The following is a 21,897-nucleotide window of genomic DNA, read 5'->3' on the forward strand; positions in this document are numbered from 1 at the left end:
AGACGTTCCCGCAGTTCTTCTGGATTTAGTCTGTCTCAGTTTCTTCCATTTCTTCATGTAATCACAGACGGACTCGCTGATGGTGAGATCAGATCATACCGGCTGTTGTCAGACTCCTTGTGCATACACAAATCTCACTGGATTATTACAATTAATGGCAAAAAGAATGTTTGGAAATGTAAACTGATATTTCCTACTGACACACTACAGCAAAAGATATAAATAACTGACTTACAACCATTTTTGGGGTGGGGATATTAACATGCCTAAGACTTTTGCACAGCACTGTATGCAAAACCAACCCGATCTCACAGCAATTCGTATGTATTTTACGAGGTGGCTAATTCGTACGAATTCATATGACTTCACTCGTATGAATTCATACGATTTTTGCTAATTCGTACATATTTTACGAGTTGCCCAATTCGTATGAATTTGTACGAATGACCTTATTAAATGTGACCCTTATTAATGACCCTTATTATTGACGTAATAGATTGACTCTATTACATAATTTGCAGTGCTTAATGGGAGTGAGCGGGCACTGAATGAGTTATCTTTCGGCACAATCGGTGATTTTATTTGGTAATTCAGATTTTTACCCGGAATTTTGCTGTTAAGCACAATTTTTTAAAAAGAAAAGTTAAAGTAATGCACAATGATGGCTTCACCATAAGCATGCGTCATTATTAACAATCTCGTAGCTCACAGTAGGTTTATCTTTGAAGGTTTACAAGTTATCATTAAAAATCCCCTATGGGGAAAATGAATGGGTTTTTACTTCCAGAACCTGACGGTTGAACTCTATAATAATACATTTTGCTGCATTTTCCATAAGTCCAACTCTATCAATATATTGGAAAAGATGCAATTATCAATCGAAAGTTCTGCATGTTGGGCCGCCACTCAGTATTTTAAGATTATAGCACTGAAGCGCTGTCTAGGCCAGTGTGAGTACAAAGAAACAGCTGTCTGACAGCAACAGAGCACAATATGAGTGAATGGATGAAGGACAATGACCAGCTATGTGTGAACACTGCTGCATGTGGGTGGACTTCGAGATCGAGTCAGTCTGGGTTTTAGGAGGGCAAAATGAAAAGGATTTCTTGTAGATGTGAAAGAAGGAAACAGAGAGCAAATGCAAAAAAAAAAAAAAAAAAAAAAACTCAAGTTGTTAATTCAGCTCAGCTGTGCATTTCACAGACACAGTGAAAATGCCCTCCCCAAAACTCTCGTCTGCTCTTTCACCGACTTTTCACCGGACAAACGTACGTTCTGTCACTCCATCCTGCTTTTGCATTTCGTGTAAAGCCCAGACGCTATCAGGTCCCGCTAGCAACATAAACACACCCACACTAGCACACATATACACACTCACAAACACACCCCTTGCCTTGAGTTTATCTAATAGTCACATCTGGAGTCTATCAACCCCAGCGGTCTGCCCCCCTTCTTCTTCCTCACACACTCCTCTGTTCCTGCTCTGTCCCGCACTTTTAACACTTTCTTCACCGTGTCGCTACTGGACATGAAGCCTGAGATAACTGAATATTCAGTCCCTGCTGTTAGGCGTGTTCATTGGCTCAACATCTCAACAAGAACTTGAAATGAACTCTGGAAGAAGAACTTGGACTGTTGTTGTGCAGTGGAGGAGTTGTTGAGTAAACAGCGAGGCCTAGTAAATCAAGTCCAGTCAAATCAAGGCTAGTGAAACTACTGTCAAATTTCAGTTATGATATTTCTTACAACTGATATGTGTATTTTTTTCACTTTTAAGAAACTTTCTTCTTTTCATTTTTCAGTTATGATATTACAACTGAAATGTGTTTTTTTTTTCACTTTTAAGAAACATTCTTAAATGAACAATTACAATTCAATCAATTACTGATGGATTAAATCAAGTCTACCCAACTGTCCTTTTTTCTCACTGAGTATCTTTTTAACTCAAAAAGACCTTTAGCATACTTTTAAACGTACTTTAAACAAATGTATACTTTAAAGAATAAAATTAAGTGTGAACTGAATGTAAAGTCACTTAACTGCATATTAATTGGGTTCCACTTTATTTGGTAACACTTTATTTTACAGTGTCCTTGTTACATATGTTACATGTACTTACCATAGTAATAACAGTAAATTATGTATAATTACATGCAACTAACCCTCAACCAAATCTTAATCCTACCCAAACCCTATAGTAAGTACAAGTAGTTACTTAATATTACTTGGTACTTAAATGTATAATTACACTGTAACAATGACACCTTAAAATAAAGTGCAACCCTTTATTTTAAGGTGACATTGTTACAGTGTAATTATACATTTAAGTACCAAGTAATATTAATTAACTACTTGTACTTACTATAGGGTGAAGGTAGGACTAGTTTGGCTGAGGGTTTGTTGATTGTAATTACGCACTGTAAAATAAAGTGTTACCGTTAATTGCAATTAAATTAAAATGTAAATGGTTTAAATTTATATTTAATACAATTAGTTTAAGTTAAGATTGTTTATTGACCCACTTATTTAGGATTAAGTACATCGGTAACGCTTTAGATCACAGCCCAGAAAGTACTGCGTAATTAAAACGATTTTAAAGTGTAACTTTCGTACTAAAGTACTTACATGTAAGTATAAGGGAACAATATGTAATAGTTTGGTGAACAACCAGGAGAATTAAATTATTTATACTGTAAGCTGTTTATAACTAAGTTATTTGAAAAACAATTTAATTCAAAACAGATTTACAACATATTTTTCATTTAAAAGTGCTCTTTTTAATCAACAATTCTTTTCAAATGCTTAAGTCTTGACAGTTAGTAGCACATTTTGTATACGACTTTCCTTCTTCAGATTAACACAAATGAAGGTTTTTAGAAAAATAAAAAATAAATCTCTGGGAATACATATAATGCAAGCTCATGTGTTCCTAAAAGTTGGGGCATCAAACAGCATATACAATAAGTGCAGTAATCCATGCTACCCCAATGGATGGATCAATGTCTTCTGAAGTGAAATGATAGGTGTTCGTAAGAAAAATTACAATTTTTTAAACTTTTTAAACTGCAGACTATCGCTTTAGACCAACTGTATTAAGTTGTTTGTCAAATAAAGTTTTCAGAGACAGTGATATTAGATTGTGTATGTATTTGTATTGTACTTACCCTGTAATTACATGGAACAAGAGGGTAACAAGCACCACTTGCCCTGTAACTACATGGAATAAGAGTATATTTCCCAGTATTTAAAAAAAAAATTGCAATAGTTTTAGCCCAAACTTAAACATCTGCACTTTTGCTATCAAAAAATAATTTTTTTTTTAAATAATAATAATAATAATAATAAAAATAATATGTATAAATGCATAGATATGTAAAATTTAAAAAGCCTATACAGTATGCATTGGTACACTATTATTTCAAAAAGGTACCTAAATTGCTCCCAAATGAAAGATTGTTGTATCATAATAGTATAATAAGTACCTCTTAGTAATGCTTACAGTATAAATCATTTTTAATTATCCTGGTTGTTCCCCCTTTATTCCCCAAACTTTACATATTGTTCCCTTATACTTATAGATGCAAATACTTTATAGGTACACTATAATTACTGAAAGTTACGCTGCAAATTTGTCTTAATTGTGCAATACTTTCCGGGCTGTAATCTAAAGCGTTACCAGTACATCTTTACATGTAATAATATAATTGCTTCTATTGTCTTTGAAATAAATTAGTGTACTGCCGATTGTGCTGGCAAACATTTATTGTAATGTAATTTCTATTCAAATTTTTATTTCATTTAGTATTACATTACATATAATATCAAATAACACACTACAGTTAAAATTACATATTACTACATATATTAAATGTATAGTACATTTTTGTAAAATATATTAACTTTACGTGTGATATATCAAATAAACTACAGTTAAAATTATTACTTTACATGTACTTTAAAAGGTTAGTTGACATCAAAATAAGTCTACTTTAAAGTATAATAAAATATTATAAAAACAATGATATAAAGTGTATAGCTAAAGTAAAACATTTAATTTATCGATATGCCAAAGTGCATTTTTTTTCAAAGTTAAGAGTAATAAAAGTGTACTTACGTGTGTTAAGAAACAGTCAAAACATACTTTTAAGATTTGAAGCACACCACAAGTGCACATACAGTACAATTAAGCACACTTCTTTTTCACAAGGGTATGTCAGATTATAGGAGAAAAATGGGTTGTTAAAAGTGTTTGACTTTAATATCTCCAACATAGAGATGAACATATTTTTTGGCATTGGATTTATTTTTGTCTCACTGAGGTCTATTATTTTTTGTTTAAAGTATTATACTCTGGTCAATCAATGCTTGATTGTTGAACTTTTAATCAAAAGAAGCTGATTGAATCCACATCTGTCTTTCTCTAGCTTTGTTTATTAGGGGAAAGATGGTTAAATTCCCTGCCACTGCCCTTCAGATTTAATGAGAAGTTTAGCAGTGACCAGCACACATACACACACTGCAGTCCCACTCTGGATAATGCCATATCCTTACCTACATTGGAAACAATGTTAACCCTCTACCGCATAGTGTTGCTAAATGGCAACATACATTTTGTGTTCATTTCCTTGCCACTGTCTCTTTAAGAAAACATTCTAGTGTTTTTTGTTGGAATGAGAAGACCTTAGTTTAGCCAATGATGTGCTTTGGTGAAGTCACATGACATGCAGTTTTTTTCTGTGGCGTGATTTTTGACCGACTGCGGCCTCTTGTCGGTAGCTGCTGAAAGCAAACTAAAACGTAAAAAAACTTTGCAATAGTGGAATGACATTGTTGCTATAGTTTAGCTAGCTACACTGAACAAAATTATAAATACAGCACTTTTGTTTTTGCCCCCATTTTTCATTAACTGAACTCAAAGTTCTAAGACTTTTTTCTATGTACACAAAAGGCCTATTTCTCTCAAATATTGTTCACAAATCTGTCTAAATCTGTGTTATTGAGCACTTCTCCTTTGCCGAGATAATCCATCCACCTTACAGGTGTGGCATATCAAGATGCTGATTAGATAGTATGATTATTGCACAGGTGTGCCTTAGGCTGGCCACAATAAAAGGCCACTCTAAAATGTGCCATTTTACTGTATTGGGGGGGGGGGGGGGGGGGGGGTTTAGAGGTCCGAAAACCAGTCAGTATCTGGTGTGACCACCATTTTCCTCACGCAGTGCAACACATCTCCTTCGTATAGAGTTGATCTATACGATTTTGATTGTGGCCGGTGGAATGTTGGTCCACTCCTCTTCAAAAAAGATTTGAAAAAATCTAATTTAAATGGCAAAATTTTTCAAAAAAATGTCCACTATTGTATGTTGTTGCCATATGGCAACATATCATAAAGTACCTTAAAACAATATTTTTTCCAAATTTTTTTTTTTCCATTTTTTTTTTTACAGCACTTCAAGTTAAGCCATTCTAAGAGAAGAAAAAGAGTCAGATATTTTGTTCTATAGGTCTATAATGCGTGCAATAGAGGGTTAATCTTAATTCCAAACACAGCATAATGAACCCATGTTAAATTAGGGAGTTGGGGCAAACTTTTCATTCTGATCCTGTTCAGACACTCTCAATAAAAGAGTATGTTTTCTTAAGTTTGGGTGGCAGGTACTGCTGGAAAGAAATCTATTCTCATTAAGGTTACAGTGACTTTCTATAGACAAAATTTTAAAGGAATAGTTCACAGCATCATATTGTTTGTATCCATACAATGGAAGTCAGTGGTGAGCAAAACATATATTTTGTGTTCCACAGAAAATACATAGGATTGGATCCATCCATCCATCGATCAATCAATCCATCTATCTAATTTCTTCGTGTCAAGTCAAGTGGCTTTTATTTTCATTTCAGTAATATACAGTGCAGTTCACAGTGAAATAAAACAACGTTCCTCTGGGACCAAAGTGCTACATTAAACGACAAACACGATATGACGCGAAATACAAAACTAACTATGGACACTACATAAAGTGCGTGTGCTAACATGTGCAAACAAAATTTAGTGCAAACAACACACGCTATTACGAACAGTAACAGTGCAGTGCTGACAAGTAGAGTAATTTTAGACAGTAGACAAGTATTTTTGTGCAAATTAATTGTCCATTTAATAATAAATCCACTACATGTAAACATTGTTGTTTTTCAGCAAAGTGGTTTGTGTAAAAAGTTTCACTGTGGGTGGTCATTAAGTGTGTGTCAGTCCAGACCTTTTCTATTGAGGTGTTGAATGGCTTGTGGGAATAAACTGTTACACAGTCTGGATGTGAGGGCCTGAATGCTTCGGTACCTTTTTCCAGATGGTAGGAGGGTGAAGAGTGGATGTGGTCAGCCACGATGTTGGTGGCTTCTTGGATGCAGCATGTGGTGTAAATGTCTATTACGGACAGAAGAGAGACCCCAATGATCTTCTCTGCAGTCTTCACTATCCGTTGTAGGGTCTTACGATCCAAGACGGTGCATTTTCCAAACCAGATAGTGATGCAGCTGCTCAGGATGCTCTGGATATGGTGGTGGGAGCTTGGCCTTCTCAGCTTTCTCAGAAAGTAGAGGCGCTGCTTTCTTTGTTAAGGAGCTGGTGTTGAGGGACCAGGTGAGGTTCTCCACAAGGTGGACACAGAGGAATTTGTTGTTCTTGACTATCGTTGATGTACAGTGTAGAGTGGTCAACAACCATCTCTTTTGCATTGTCTACATTCAGAAGCAGGTTGTCTGCTTTACACCAGTCCTTTAGCCTCTGCACTTCCTATGCTGACTCATAGTTCTTGCTGATGAGACCCACCACGGTCGTGTCATTGCCGAACTTAATGATGTGGCTGGTGCTATACATTGCTGCACAGTTGTGAGTCAGCAGGGTAAACCGCAGAGGACTGAGCACACAACCCTGAGGGGCCCCAGTGCTCAGTGGGGTGGTGCTGTTCCCGATCTGGACTGACTGAGGTCTCCCAATCAAAAAGTCCAAGATCCAGTAGATGATGCTGAGTTGAAGTCTTTGAACACCATTTGAATGTAGGTGTCCTTAATGTCCAGGTGAATGAGGGTCAGATGGAGTGTGGTGGAGATGGCATCATCAGTGGAGTGTTTTAGACGGGTCCAGTGAGGGGGGCAGCAGGGTCTAGATATGCTTCATGACGAGCTGCTCTAAGCACTTCATGACGATGGGTGTGAGTGCCACAGGACGGTAGTCATTGAGGCATGACAAGGAAGACTTCTTTGGCACAGGGATAATAGCGGTAGCCTTGAAGCACGTTGGAACAACGGCCCTGCTCAGAGAGATGTTGAAGATGTCGTAAGAACATCCTCCAACTGGATGGACGGGAGTGCCGGCCAGCTAGGGTTTGTTTTTAGCCTAGCACAGGCTCCTGCCCGCTTGCCACTCTTCCGCTTTCTCACGCATTGCTTTTGATTTTCCCTTCCCCGGCCAACAGCATCAATGACACAGAGGACTGGAGGCCTGGTCCCCGTAGCAAGTCATCCTATTTGTTGATTTCCGGATGATTTCTATATCTCAGTAGTGTCTGGCAATGGTACACATGATCATCTGTTGCTTCTATGTCCATATTCCGTGTAAATCGGGCTACAAAACAAAGATAAGCAGTGTTTTGGATCCGAAGCGGCCACTGTCAATTACAGCCGCGAAGCCATCTTCCACCCATTTATTATATCCATCCATCCTTCCATCCATCCATCATATTTATCCATCCATTTATCATATACTGTATATATTAATCCATCTCTCTAGCCTTTCACATTGTGACAGGGTCAAAGTCTATCTCTATGTCTTTATCTCATTCTCTATATGAAACCACACTTTGCTTCTACTTTTTGTCATCCTGTTCACTCCATCAGCCTGTAAATCTTCATTCTCTCTCTCTCATTATTCTCATTAGCTCTGCTCAAATCAGTGCTGGACAGGCCGCTGTGATCTTTTCACACAGTCGTTAGGGTCGCCGCTCGTTAGCAGGGGCCGGCCTCATTACAGGATGTGTGTGTGTACGTGGCTGTGTGCCGTTTTAAGGGACGGCGCTGGGTGGAAAATTTAATTTAGTAGATCAAGGGAAAAAACGTGGGTTTGGCTGGGTTCAGGTGAAAATTGCTCTTTTCATATAACGTGCTTGTGAGTATGTGAATGAAAGCCAAGGCAACACAAAGACACACTTACACACATGCACGCTAACATGTGGCCTTCACGACATCCTACAGCAGCCCGCTGTGTTCTATAAGGGTATAAAACAAACATGGCTAAACATCGCTCTCATTGGGTGGTTTGGCGAGCTATGAAGGACTTCTTTTCTTTGAGGAGGTCTGCTTTAATGAAAGGGAGGACTGTGTGAGGAGCTACCAGAGAACCAACACCGGCCTCTCCTTCTGCCCTCTGGCATTACTGTAATACTACCACACTGCGGTCCTTATAGAGGCATATACTGAAGAAAATTCATTTCACAATATCTAAGAATGAGATAACTTCAAAGAGAACGTCAATCCTATCACACCTGAGAAATGTGTGATTGAATGTCAAGTAGGTATATTTTGATAAAGGAGATTCAACAACAATAAATCTGTCATTATATTTATTTTCCCTCAAGTTCACTTATAAGGTGTGGCACTGATATATAAGCATGGTCGGTCTTGTGCTAGCATGTCATAACTGTGACATGTTCCACATGACCTGTTTTTGCAGTTTACTTTATGGTCATGGTTAGACTTGGGAGGAGCTTTGCATTGTGATTGTTAGTGTATATAACACTATGTATTCTTTTATATCTTATATTAGATGTCTGCATTTCAGAAGAGCTGATGTATATTCTCTTAGTAAAAGTATAAATCAGAAAATCTTTTAATGTTGTTTATATGTGGTGGTTTTTAATATGCTTTAAGACAAACCATGTGAAAAATCATAAATCAACACCATTACTGAGTATTTTCTCCTTAAAACTGCAGTGAACCAAAGAGTCTAAAAAACGCAGTTTGAAATCGCTGGTGTTTCTGACGTCACAAACTACCTTGTAACCAATCAGGTCAATGTGCGATCGTAACAAAGTGGATATCTGAGCTGGTGTGAGTGAGTGGAGGCAGGGCTAATTTGCATATTCATAGAACCGCGAATACTAAATGTATTCGTAGAGTGTAGAGTTACATTTAAGCTATTTTAAGGCATGGAGGATTTTTTTTTCAAGGAAAAAACATTTAAATATGTAATTTTGGTGATCAAGGATGAGTTTTAAGGAATAAGATTATTGACAACAGGGGGACTAAGTTAAAGTGACAGACATAATATAATAAATAATTCACTCATGGCAACAGTGACAACAACATAAAAATACACAAAAACATTTACAAAAGCTGTCCATTTCATATAAATGCTATTCTTTTAAACTTTGTTTAAACAATCCTGAAAAAAAAAATGTATCATGGTTTCAGAAGTAAAATAAACGTAATAATCAGTTAGAAGGATGCATTTTCACTGTATAGAAAATGATAATAATGCTTGTGTTGCACATTTTTACTAATAACGAGCCAATGTGAGTGATTGTCGAGTTCACTCGCGTGATCATAGGTACTAAACCTATGTGCGTGAACTCGACAATGGACTACTGTGGACTTCGACCGAAAACAGGATGTAAATACAGGTATGTGCGCTGGCTGAAATAACATCACTTTTATTCATATCTTTCACATCTACTGCAGTCAGATTCACCCGTGTTCACTCTGAAGGAATCACTCACATTGGCTGGGCACTTGTAATGACACATCAAGGATGTTAAGAGGCTAAAAGCAGGTTTAAAACTTGCCCCATTGAAGTCAACAGGGTGAAAATTTTAAAAAGAGGATAACACGGTGTAGGCAACACCGATTTTTGTCGTTATTCTCTGTATTGACAGCACTCCAAATTTACAAAACAAGTAATAAAAACTCAGTGAGTGTTTTAGCGCAATTTTCTCACCTCATGGTATCACAACACTAAGAGATAGTAAATCTTTTCCTGGATTTTTTTTTGTGCGTTCCCGAGATTAGACCTTCCTTAACATAATGCCGAAAACCCGAAGTCTCTAGGTGGTCTGGTTGAGGAGTAGATAGAAGTGCAAGATTGGTGCGCACAGACGCACAGAACAGAAATCATGAGTTAACAATCGCAATTTGTCCGGTGGAAAATTACGCTAAAAATTAGCTCAATGTTAAAATTGACCGGAGTTCTCCTTTAGCAAATAAAATCTGGCCTGTGACCTAAAATGAGTTTGACACTGAATTAAATTAAACAATCTGGATTCTTTTCCCATATTTCTCTCTGTTATGTATGATTTTACAGAAACACATGTCTTAAGAGTATACATACTGTACATACATACATACATACATACACACACACACATATATATATATATATATATATAGTATACAAAGAGAAAGAAAAAGACAGAGGTAGAGATGGCTGTTTAGAGAATATTTAGAGCCTTGAAGCAATGCCAGAACAGTTTGAGAGAAATTTCCATAATAGGATGCATAGCACACAACACATGGGTTGAGGAAAACACAGCCAGACAAAAAGACAAAGTGCTGCAGTTTTTTTCGCGTCATATTGATAACATATGTGTCATGATAAAGAATGCTTTGACATCACTTCAGTGAAATACAGCTTTGCTGATAAACACACCCTTTGAATTGAGAGAGAGGAAAAAGTGAAAAGTTGCAGTGAATGTGTCAGTAGTCAGATCTGTCATTGATATTTAATATAACAACACTCCTAAACATGAATATGATATCAGCAGTTTTTGGGTAGTAGAGAGAGCAGTAAGATCATCCTGTCCTGGGATGACTGGTCTACAGACCGCACAGATAAGAGAAGCTCCCGGCAGCATGTTACACTACACACATGCAGTACAAGCTGGAAACAATGAACAGAGATATACGTGTGCGCACACACACACACGCACACACACACCAAGCCGTTGTATTAAAACAAGAATAAACTGCGTAACAATGGGATGAGAACATATCCAGCAGACCTGTCACTACTCAGGAAGTTGAGGCCCAGGGCAGGAAAACTTTTTTTTTTTGTTACGAAGTATAGCCTACAATCAACTGTAATCATGTTCTCATGAGAAAACTAAATTTATCTGATTTATTAAAACTGATTTATCAGTGTTTTAACATTTACCTTGTGAAAAAGAAGTATACTTTAGCATAATTTAAAAAAAACTTCTTACAAAAAGATTATACATTTAGAAAATATATGTGTGGGCCAGGGTTGGGGAGTAAAGGAATACATGTAACGGCATTACGTAATCAGGATACAAAAATCTGGTAACTGTAATCCGTTACAGCTACATAAATTAAAAAAAGTAATCAGATTACAGTTACATTTTTTTTAAAAATGGGAATACTATCAGGATTAGAATCGTTTCACTTAAAACTAAATCAATTATTTTGACATAACGCTATTGATAGTACTGATGTGCGGATCGTGGTTATATCCATGGAGACTATGGATAAATTGCGGGTTGGGTGGGCCAAGTAATAAAAAAATAACATTCCAATTAAATGCGGGTGGGTTGCGGGTCGATGAGAGATAAGTCAAATCTGTTGATTTTAAAATAGTCATGGAACTCTCATTTCACGGTAAAACACAACGAACGTGCCACTCTTTTACTTTTATTTACGACAACAAGGTATTTCTCTTCAGGGAAAACCAATCATGGCCACGTAATGGTCATTATATAAAACAACAAGGGGAAAAAAAATTACATTATTGCTTAATATCTTAATATCTTTCTAAAAATATACACAAGCTTAACAGAAATTATTCTGATAATAAGGTTTACCAACATAATGATGGAAAAATTAACATGTTTGACATTCAATCACATCTCAAATTCTATTGCCAGTCATAACGTGAGACACCTCTGGTGCACGCGCAATTATTCTCCTACATATTGCTTTTTACTTGACTTTATTATTTACATATGTGCCCTTGAAGGAATCCAAAAGTAATCAGATTACATTGCTTTCACATTGTGGTGCTTGTATAACGTTACTGAATAATTTTTTATGAAGTAATTTGTAATTTGAGCACATTTTTAAAGTAACTCTGCTAGAATGTAATGTTTTCAGACACTTAATTGCCAGATAATTGCAATTAAATGAAAACTTATTTGATTTGAGTTAAATGCAATTAGCTGCACTTTAAAGTGCTTTTTTGGACAACTTAAGTGGGATTCAAGTACATATTTAAGTGTGATTTTAAAATTGTGGTTAACGTGTACTGACGAATGTACTGACAAACATTTATGGTAACCTAAAATATATTTTAATATAATTTCTATTGAAACTTGTTTGCCATGTATTTGTAATTACACATTTGTAATAATGAAGATGTAATTCAGTACATTCAAAATATATTAAATGTAATATACAATACCACTCTACACTTAAAAATATAATTGAGTACTTTACATGTGCTTTAGTATGTTAGCCAACACATCAAAATAAGTGTACTTTTTTGAAACAAAATAATTTAAAATGCACTTTAAAGTAAAACTTTTAATTTGACATTATTACAAAGTGTCTTACAGTTAAGAAACAGTCATGAAAGTGTACTCTTTAAGTATACTTAAGTGGCCTTTTATTTCATTAGTATTATCTTATCTGCACATTCTTTTCTTAAAAATATACTTTTAAGATTTTAAGAACACTACAAGTGCACATTCAATTCTACTAAATGCTCTTCTTTTTCACAAGTGATTGTATGACATGATATAGTATATTTATTTTAGTTATCTTTTGTTACTTGGTTGTCATGCTGCATTTCAATCAACTCTAAAAGTCAGAACTTTCTGTCTGGAAATCAGATTTGAAACCAGTTCAGTTTTCTCATTCAGAAATGAGGATGTGGATGTAGATGTATGATGTCACACAAACATGGGATAACGTATAGATTACATGATGATAAAGTCTGTTTGCTGAGACAAGTCACAGGTGTGTAAAACCCAGTTAATGAACTATTCTGTTCATAGTCATACATCTGCAGAACAAATGCTAGTACTGCATACCATCATTTGTACTCTGCAATTTGGTTGCTAGGAGACATCTTTGTTGACGATCAAGCACCTGCAAAGCAAATGCTCGCATTGCAATTTGTTTCTTTATACAACATCTTAAGAATGTCTGGCAATGGGATGTCTTTATAAAAGGAAGCTTGTGATATCTACTAGGAAAGCATCTCACATATGACTTTGAATGGACTGCAGCATTAGAATTGTAGTAGCCAAGGATATATAATTGGGCTTCCTAAAAAAGAAGCCCCAAAGAGCTGTAAAGCAACATCGTTTTCTTAACGTACCATGCCATACTATTTTTGTGATGTTTTTATTACAGACCAACTGCATAAGAAATGTGTTTCCAGTTTTGCGGATACAAATAGTATAAGTACATGGTATGCATATGTCTATTCCCTTCTCACTTACTCTATAGTATGCCAAGTACTTTTGGTCACATTTTATTTTACAGTGTCCTTGTTACATATGTTACATGTACTTAATGTAACAGTTAATTATTTATAATTACATGCAACTAAATCAAACCCTATTCTAACCCTATAGTAAGTACATGTTGTTAATAAATATTACTCAGTACTTAAATGTATAATTATACTGTAACAAGGACACCTTAAAATAAAGTGTAACTGTTTTATTTTTAAAAGCATCCTTAAATTCCTACTTAAAAACTCGAAATAAGTGAATCATCATAATTTATCATTTAATAATTGTTCATAAAATCCTATTTCATCCTGACTTTGAGCCTTTTCAAACTCCTTTTCTTGCCTTTTCCAAAGAACATGGTGTGCATTTGCACATAAATATAGTATATTAAACAGTATATTAGCATACTATATTGTATTATTGTATACTAGAATAAATATTTCCAAATAAATTAATAATATAACTAAAATTGCCAGTGAGGAAATTGCATTACACTTAAAAATTATATGATCAGTAAGTTATGATTACATATGTTTTTACATTGCTTTAATTCATCAAAATAAGTTACGCAACTTTTTTATGGTATACAAGATTCAACTCAAGTTTTAAGTCAGTTTAATGTGATTTAAGTTGAAATTACTTAAATATCCAAGTTGATTGCACTTGAAAATTTAAGGCAGCAATTTACAGTTTACTGTAATGGCACAGAATTGTCATATGGTTAATATAATCTTAATAATTTTAATCCTCAGAAAAACTGTTAAGCCAAGTCTCGGGGATTCGTAAATGACAGTTGGCTTCGTGACAGATAATCAATCGCTTTATCTTGTATAGTGTCATAATGACCGACAACTGACAGAAAGACTAGCATGTTTCAGTTTTTTTGGTCCTCCGTGTCGGGCTCCGTCACATTTGTGGAGTTGACCAAAAGGAGCACAGAAGCTCTTCTATACATAATCTTTCAAACATCACATTGAGACAATAGTATGCCACTGTGGTAGCCATTATTTGTTTATGCTCTTTTTTCCAGAAGTCTTCTTCGATGACATCACGCACGTCGTTAAAGACGGCAAGCGATGACCAGGAAGCAACGTGTAGTCTGACATGTTTCTTGTCTACGACATGAGTTTAGGAGTCAAAATCGCATATCTGACAGTGACTATCGTAAAAGACAAAAATATTGTGTAGACTGAACAAAGCATTGGGTTTAATAATCCACATCTAATGATAACATCTAATTATCTAACCAACGATGCAGCAAAAATCCTGATGTATTAGAGGAGCTTTAATAAAACTGCATTATATTATGTATATCAGCATGGGAAACAAGGAAAGACTCCAAAAAATGTGGCTCCAAAAATGCAGAATACAATTGGTTTCTTTGAAGATGTCCTATTTAAAGCGAAAGGAAATTATGTTTTACTAATAGAGGTATAACATCCGTAGTTTTACTAAAACACCCCTACCCCCATCCTAACCCAGTTTAACTACAATCCCAGGTACGAGTGCCTGTTTGCGGGCACGGCTCCAGTTTCTCTGACCTTTGACCTCCGCAGCTCCCAGGGGGTCTTGTCTGCACTTGCAAAAACAAGCAAATCAGATCATTTTACCCCAAACAAAACACCTACATACAGAGAGCAGCCCTGTCTTACACACACATGGCTAATCACTGCACACGTGCACACATGAACACCAGCACACGCACGTGCACACACAAATGACCTCATACACACATTCACAAAAAACAAAAAAATTTTTTTTTTGAATTATATAACATGTTTTAGTCCACTAAAAATAATATTATAGTATTGTTGTTTTAGCCATTGTCACCATTTTTATATATGCAGGCTTCACACAGAATGCATTTTTAGCGCAATTTTCCTACGGACAAAATTGCGATTGTTAACTCAGGATTTCTGTTCTGTCTGTGCGCACCAATCTTGCACTTCTATCTCCTCCTCAACCAGACCACCTAGAGACTTCGGGTTTTCGGCATTATGTTAAGGAAGGTCTAATCTCGGGAACGCACACAAAAAAAAAAAAAAAAAAAAAAAAAAAAAAACATAAAAAGATTTACTATCTCTTAGTGTTGTGATCCCATGACGTCAGAAAATTGCGCTAAAACACTCACTGAGTTTTTATTACTTGTTTCATTCCACTGCGCTACTTTTCCATTGTTTTCAATGTCATGAGCTACACTGACCTCTTTACATGTTTGCCTTAGCGTCTTTCTAAAACCGAAGTTAAACTTCTAAAAAAACGTGTCTCTAGACCGTGTGCTTTTTTTTTTAATCATTCCACTGACAGCAAAAATGCGTTCCGTGTGAACCGGCCCATAAAGAGCTACAAGACCATTTTATTCGAAAATAATATAGCCTGGCTGTCAGTATCATGCAACAATACTTCAGGTCAGTCAGCAACAGAACATATTTCATCCTCCTTCAATCCCTGGCAGCCTCCTCTCCTCCTCCTCTATTATCTCTCCAGACTGAGCAGTTTTTCACAGAGTGATACATGGAGGTGTAATGAGACTCTTTCCTCTAGAGTTCTGTGATAATCACGCGTACTGACCGTTCCTCCCTACTGTATCATCACACTCACAGATAGCAGCAAACAGATCTCTGGCAGCGTTGACTTCAATATTCAGTATGAAAATTAAAGGAACATTCTGGTTCAAATTAAAGTAAACTGCTGTTATCATAATAATTTGGACTTGTTGTTCATTGAATTTAACTCTTTCCCCACCATTGATGAAAATGTCTGTTATTTGTGAGACTACGCTTCCCCGCCATTGACATTGTTTTCAATGTTATACGTATAGGGGGCGCTATTACGCATCTTCTGAAAGACTACTAAATCTCCTGATCAAAACACAGACGAAAATAATCAGAAACAAGTGATAGCATATGTAAGCAGATGAACATGTTCAATCAAAATTGCCTTTAAAAGCAGAGTGTCTGTTCTTTCTTTTGATATATTGCATATTCAAATACTATCCATAACACAAAAAATTCTGGGGGCCATGAAACTTTTGTGAAAATGACCAAAAATGCTGCCGGTCAATGCTTGTTGAGTAACTGGCTACTCATTTAAATGTTTTAGCACTTGGCTCTAAAATGACTCAAAATGCCCTTCCCTAGATAGACGGCACACATCAAAAACACCACTAAGCCACGCAATGGTGATGAAGATGATGGCGAGAAAGAGATTTACTTACAGCTTCTCGAGGGAGTACAAGCCGGCGAAGGAGCCATTTTTCAGGACACGGATACGATTGTTGCTCAGATTTCTGTGAAGAAATGCAAAAGCAGAGATGAAATGAGTCATTGTGATGACAGTCACTAATCACACATTCACAGACAGCGATGTAAAATAGAATCCATCCATGCATCCAATGAAAACAGGCCTCACTCACACACTGTCATACACACCCCTTGCCAACACGCATGCAGAACCAAAACACACAAGCGCATGTCCAACACAAACACGCATAACTGTAAACACCCTGACACAAACGTGCTTATATGGCTAGGCACCTCAGACAAATACGCTCACCAACTCTCACAAATATTCTTCATTTGCTGCCTTCAAACCCGGCGACTGCAGCTTTAGATTCTGGTATTTATATACACCTAAGAAAGAATGTAGAAGTACAGACTTGCTACTGCCAGTACATACACAGACACACTGCTGTGAGCATGTACTGTAAGACCTACTGCTGCTGCACAAATAGCATATACTGTATGAAATTTATACAGGTGGAGCTGGGGAAGGTGGAGGGCTTCAAAGGAACTCTGAAAGTGTGCCGCAAACTGCTGAAGCAAACACTGACCAACTATTGAAATGTTGAGGAGCAGCTCATTGGCCGCAGATGCAACAGGAACCAATCAGCTTGTGCATGTAGTTAATGTAATTTTCACCAGTTTGCGTTTCATGACAGAACTTGGTATATATTATTTGTAATGTGGATCTGTTTATGCTTTACACTTCAGACAAATATTCTCAACGACTTTCACACATATATTCTTTGTTTGCTTCAAACCCCATGACGTCAGCATTCGATTCTGGTATATACACAAAGAAATGGTGAGACTGTAAAACTAAGCTGTGTTTCAATGTTACACTTTAATTTCCATCAAACAGAAACAAACATGTAAGAAATAAGGGGAGATATCCTGAAAAACTATTTTTCTTGCTCTTCTTCTTTTCTTTTTTACTATTATTGATTTATAGAGGTCATGAATTGAGAAATAAACATATCCTTGATCTTTTGACATATAAAAGGTCATTGTACTATATGTGACCCTGGATCACAAAACCAGTCATAAGTCGTACGGGTATATTTGTGCCAATAGCCAACAATACATTGTATGGGTCAAAATTATCATTAGGATATTAAGTAAAGATCATGTTCCATGAAGATATTTTGCAAATTTCCTACCATAAATATATATAAAAAATATTTTTGTGAGTGGATGCAGCACAATCGCGAACATAAATGGACAACTTTAAAGGCGATTTTCTCAATGTTTAGATTTTTTTGCACCCTCAGAGTCCAGATTTTCAAATAGTTGTATCTCGGCCAAATATTGTCCTATCCTAACAAACCATACTTGAATTGAAAGCTTATTTATTCAGCTTTCAGATGATCAATAAATCTCAATTTCAAAAAATGTACCCATGTGACTGGTTTTGTGGTCCAGGGTCACATATAATAATAAGTTTCAGATCTCAAAACTTCCTAGTTCGTCCAAAAGCAGCTTTTATTGATGCCAAGGCTCAGAAAATGTCTCATTTCGTATTTTGTCACATTATTACGTCATAGTGAGACGAAACACCGCTTAAAGGAATAGTTCACTTTAAAATGAAAATTCTGTCATCATATACTCACCCTCATGTTGTTTCAAACCTGTATGAATGTCTTTCTTCTTCTTCTTCCATAGTATATTTTTTTCCTACTATGGAAGTCAATGGGACCCAGAAACTGTCTGGTTACTGACATTCTTCTAAATATCTTCCTTTCTGTTCAGCAGAAGAAAGACATTCATACAGGTTTGAAACAACATGAGGGTGAGTATATGATGACAGAATTTTCATTTTAAAGTTAACTATTCCTTTAAGCAGAAGAAGATCAATGCCTACTTCTACATCATTGTCTCTTAAGCCCCGCCCACTGATTCACACATGTCATGTAGTAGTAAATACGAAAGAGATCCAAGTACACAGGATTACTAAAGCAACAAAATTATAGAGATGCCACTGTGGATTACAAGACGTTTTGCAGTGCCAAGTTGAGGAAAAACACAGCCTTTGCATTGCCATTTTTGTGATCCTAGCATTAAGAAAGCGTGGATGAACTTTATATTTACTGAAGTTCTAGTCAAGATCGCGTCCGTTCATTTGTTCGATTCATTTTACTGCGGTTTTTAAACAAGACACAGTTAGATGCAGGCTTTTCAGAGAGACTGAAAATAAAAGATGATGCAGCGCCAACTACATTGGATCCGACAGTAATGTCACAACACAAAAGTGTAACAGTGTTTTTACCATGTGTCACTATTGCTTTGTCTGATACAGATCATTTGATATGTACTGAGTATTTATACTGTAGCGCCGCAGTCAGACTGAATAGTTGTGATAGTTGCAATTAGCTTTTGTTTCGGCATTTATGGGGTTTTATCAGATACTGAAGCTGCTTTTGTTGTTCTGATCCAAGTTATTCGCTGTTATCCTGAATTGAAGATTCAGTGAGCGGCATCTGTTTTATCAGCTGTAAGACATTACAACACAACACGACTATCAAAACTGAGTCTAGATAACATTATAAGTGGACCTCAGAGAATATTATACAATTTTTAAAAATGCAGTTCATGACTCCTTTAATGTTTTTTTTTTTTTTTTTTTGTAATGTAGATCTATTTATATTTTTGTTTAAACTGTAGATTTATATTAGTATTGTTCACTTGGGTGTAGAATTATGTTCCTGTTTTCTTTTTACTTTTTCTTTTTCTCATTTTGAATTCTAAATTGGCTGCGTACTTGGAAGTGTGGCCTTTGTCATTATTTTCAGCTGTAAATGCTCTTAATAAACTATTAAATTTGCTGATACTTTTGCGTGTTTTGCAAGCCAGAGGAAGGTTCGTTGACCGAATCTTTGCGAAATCCCCTCATTCTCGAAAAAGAAAATACAAGCCAGACTACATTAGGTATATGTAGATCCATACAGTACATATACCAAATCATAACCCATTTTGTCAGGACTCTTTTATTAATAGAAAATTCAAAAGAACAGCATTTATTTGAAATGGATATATTTTGATCAATTTTTTTACACTTTTGATCAATTTAATGCATCCTTGCTGAAGTTTTCATTTCTTTAACAAAAAAATCGGACTGACCCCAAACCCTTAAATAGTAGTATAAATCAGATTGTGTTTTTAAGAGAGTTTATTTCATAGGTGCACAAAGGAAAAGTGCCCATTGTTGAAGAAACACTGCTATAATAATATGTAATATGTACTCTGTATATAAAGACAGTGTTTCCAACAGAGAGGAAGAGCGTCTGGGAAAGGATGCAGCCCAAACACGATTTAAGCGACCCGACAGCTATGAAGACAACGGCATCAACTTCAGCCATCAGACCGGGCTGTTTCCAATTAATCTTCACGGCTTAATGGAGGGATGGAAAGGGCGAGGGAATGAGGAAGAGGAGGGGGAGGAAGCCATAATCTTGATAATCACAGTGGATACATTTTTACATCAAAAGGAAGTCGAGGTCCACATCAAACGCGCGCCCAGCTCTTTTCCATGACAATTATCCCTTTCGCCATTGGCTAATGGGCCTGAGACCAGAGAGAGTCTTATCAGAAGGAAGAGAGGAAAGAGAAGAGGAGGAGAGAGAGACGTTTGGATGCTGGTATGGATAAAGCTCACGCGTAAAACCGGTTTGGATTAGGTTTGTGGCTGACATGGACAAACAAAAACAAACAAATGCAAGTAAACTGATCCCGCCGTTGTGCGTGTTATATGTCAGATCTATTTCTGTCTGTCCTTAAATCATATATGGAAGCAATACATCAAAGAGGCCATACACATTACAGTTATTTTCCCACAGTTTACGGGTCGTTTTAGGCATGACAAAGTTTTTATACAGCAGCCACTGCAACATGATAAAAATAGTAACGTTCAATAATTTATCAGGTGACAAATAACATGCGAAAATTCACTTTTTCAAGATCAAATTGGGTCCAAAAGTCTAAGACTTTGTAAAACCGGGATTCAAATATCAGCAAGATTAATTTAAATAATAAATATACCCCCGGTTTCACAGTCAAGGCTTAAGCTAGTCCCAGACTTAAATGTGTTAAAACTGTTTTAACTGAAAGCAACTTGTACTGACATACAGTATCATGTCAGTACCATGTTTTGTCTCAAGATGCACACCAGTAATGTTTTTTTCTAAGGCACGTTTATAAAAGCTACTTAAAGGGATAGTTCACTTTGAAATTAAATTTTGGTATGTTTTAGCTTACCTCAAGGGCATCCAAGATGTAGGTGTCTTTTTTTCCGCAGTAGTTTCAATTTTGATATTTTTAGGTCAAACCGTTCTTGTCTGTCAGTTATTTCATGCAGGTCGATGGTCACCACCTCAAAGAGCATGCACAGAGTCGAAATTAAAACAATTCCCCATCGTCCAAATTAAACAATTCCCCATCGTAAGTACTTATAACGAACAGTATTTATATCGTTTTTACCTCTTGTAACACAGCCACGTCCAAGTGATCTGTATGCAGACTGGTGCATAGATATATACACTAGATGTCGCCTTGGCTACGGCAGATATATACACTAGATGTCGCCTTGGCTAACGAATGCCATAGCCAAGGCGACATCTAGTGTATATATCTATGCACCAGTCTGCATACAGATCACTTGGACGTGGCTGTGTTACAAGAGGTAAAAACGATATAAATACTGTTCGTTTTCTCACACAAACCGCTCGTTTCGTGTCTTAGGGCATCAATGTGTACTTACGATGGGGAATTGTTTAATTTGGACGATGGGGAATTGTTTTAATTTCGACTCTGTGCATGCTCTTTGAGGTGGTGACCACAGACCTGCATTAAATGACTGACAGACAAGAACGGTTTGACCTAAAAATATCAAAATTAAAACTACTGCGGAAAAAAAGACACCTACATCTTGGATGCCCTTGAGGTAAGCTAAAACATACCAAAATTTAATTTCAAAGTGAACTATCCCTTTAAATGTCCGAATTGAACTAAGGCCTAATGCTGGCTTAATCTAAGCCCTGTCTGTTAAACCATAAAGTGACCTGATAAAAGGGACCATAATTTATTTTCAAGTCGACATG

At 36.2% G+C, this 21,897-nt stretch overlaps 1 protein-coding gene across 1 annotated transcript in view; it reads right to left on the reverse strand.

Annotated features, from left to right (window-relative positions):
* Nucleotides 1–21,897, reverse strand: part of adgra2 (adhesion G protein-coupled receptor A2) — an 84,380-nt gene that overhangs the window by 30,839 nt on the left and 31,644 nt on the right. Inside the window, exon 2 of the mRNA XM_079897900.1 lies at nucleotides 16,741–16,812. Within this exon, the coding sequence (XP_079754026.1) occupies nucleotides 16,741–16,812 (72 nt within the window). The remainder of the gene's footprint in view (nucleotides 1–16,740; nucleotides 16,813–21,897) is intronic.

Source organism: Squalius cephalus (assembly GCF_949319135.1).
Source record: "Squalius cephalus genome assembly, chromosome: 16".
NCBI classification, from domain to species: Eukaryota; Metazoa; Chordata; class Actinopteri; order Cypriniformes; family Leuciscidae; genus Squalius; species Squalius cephalus.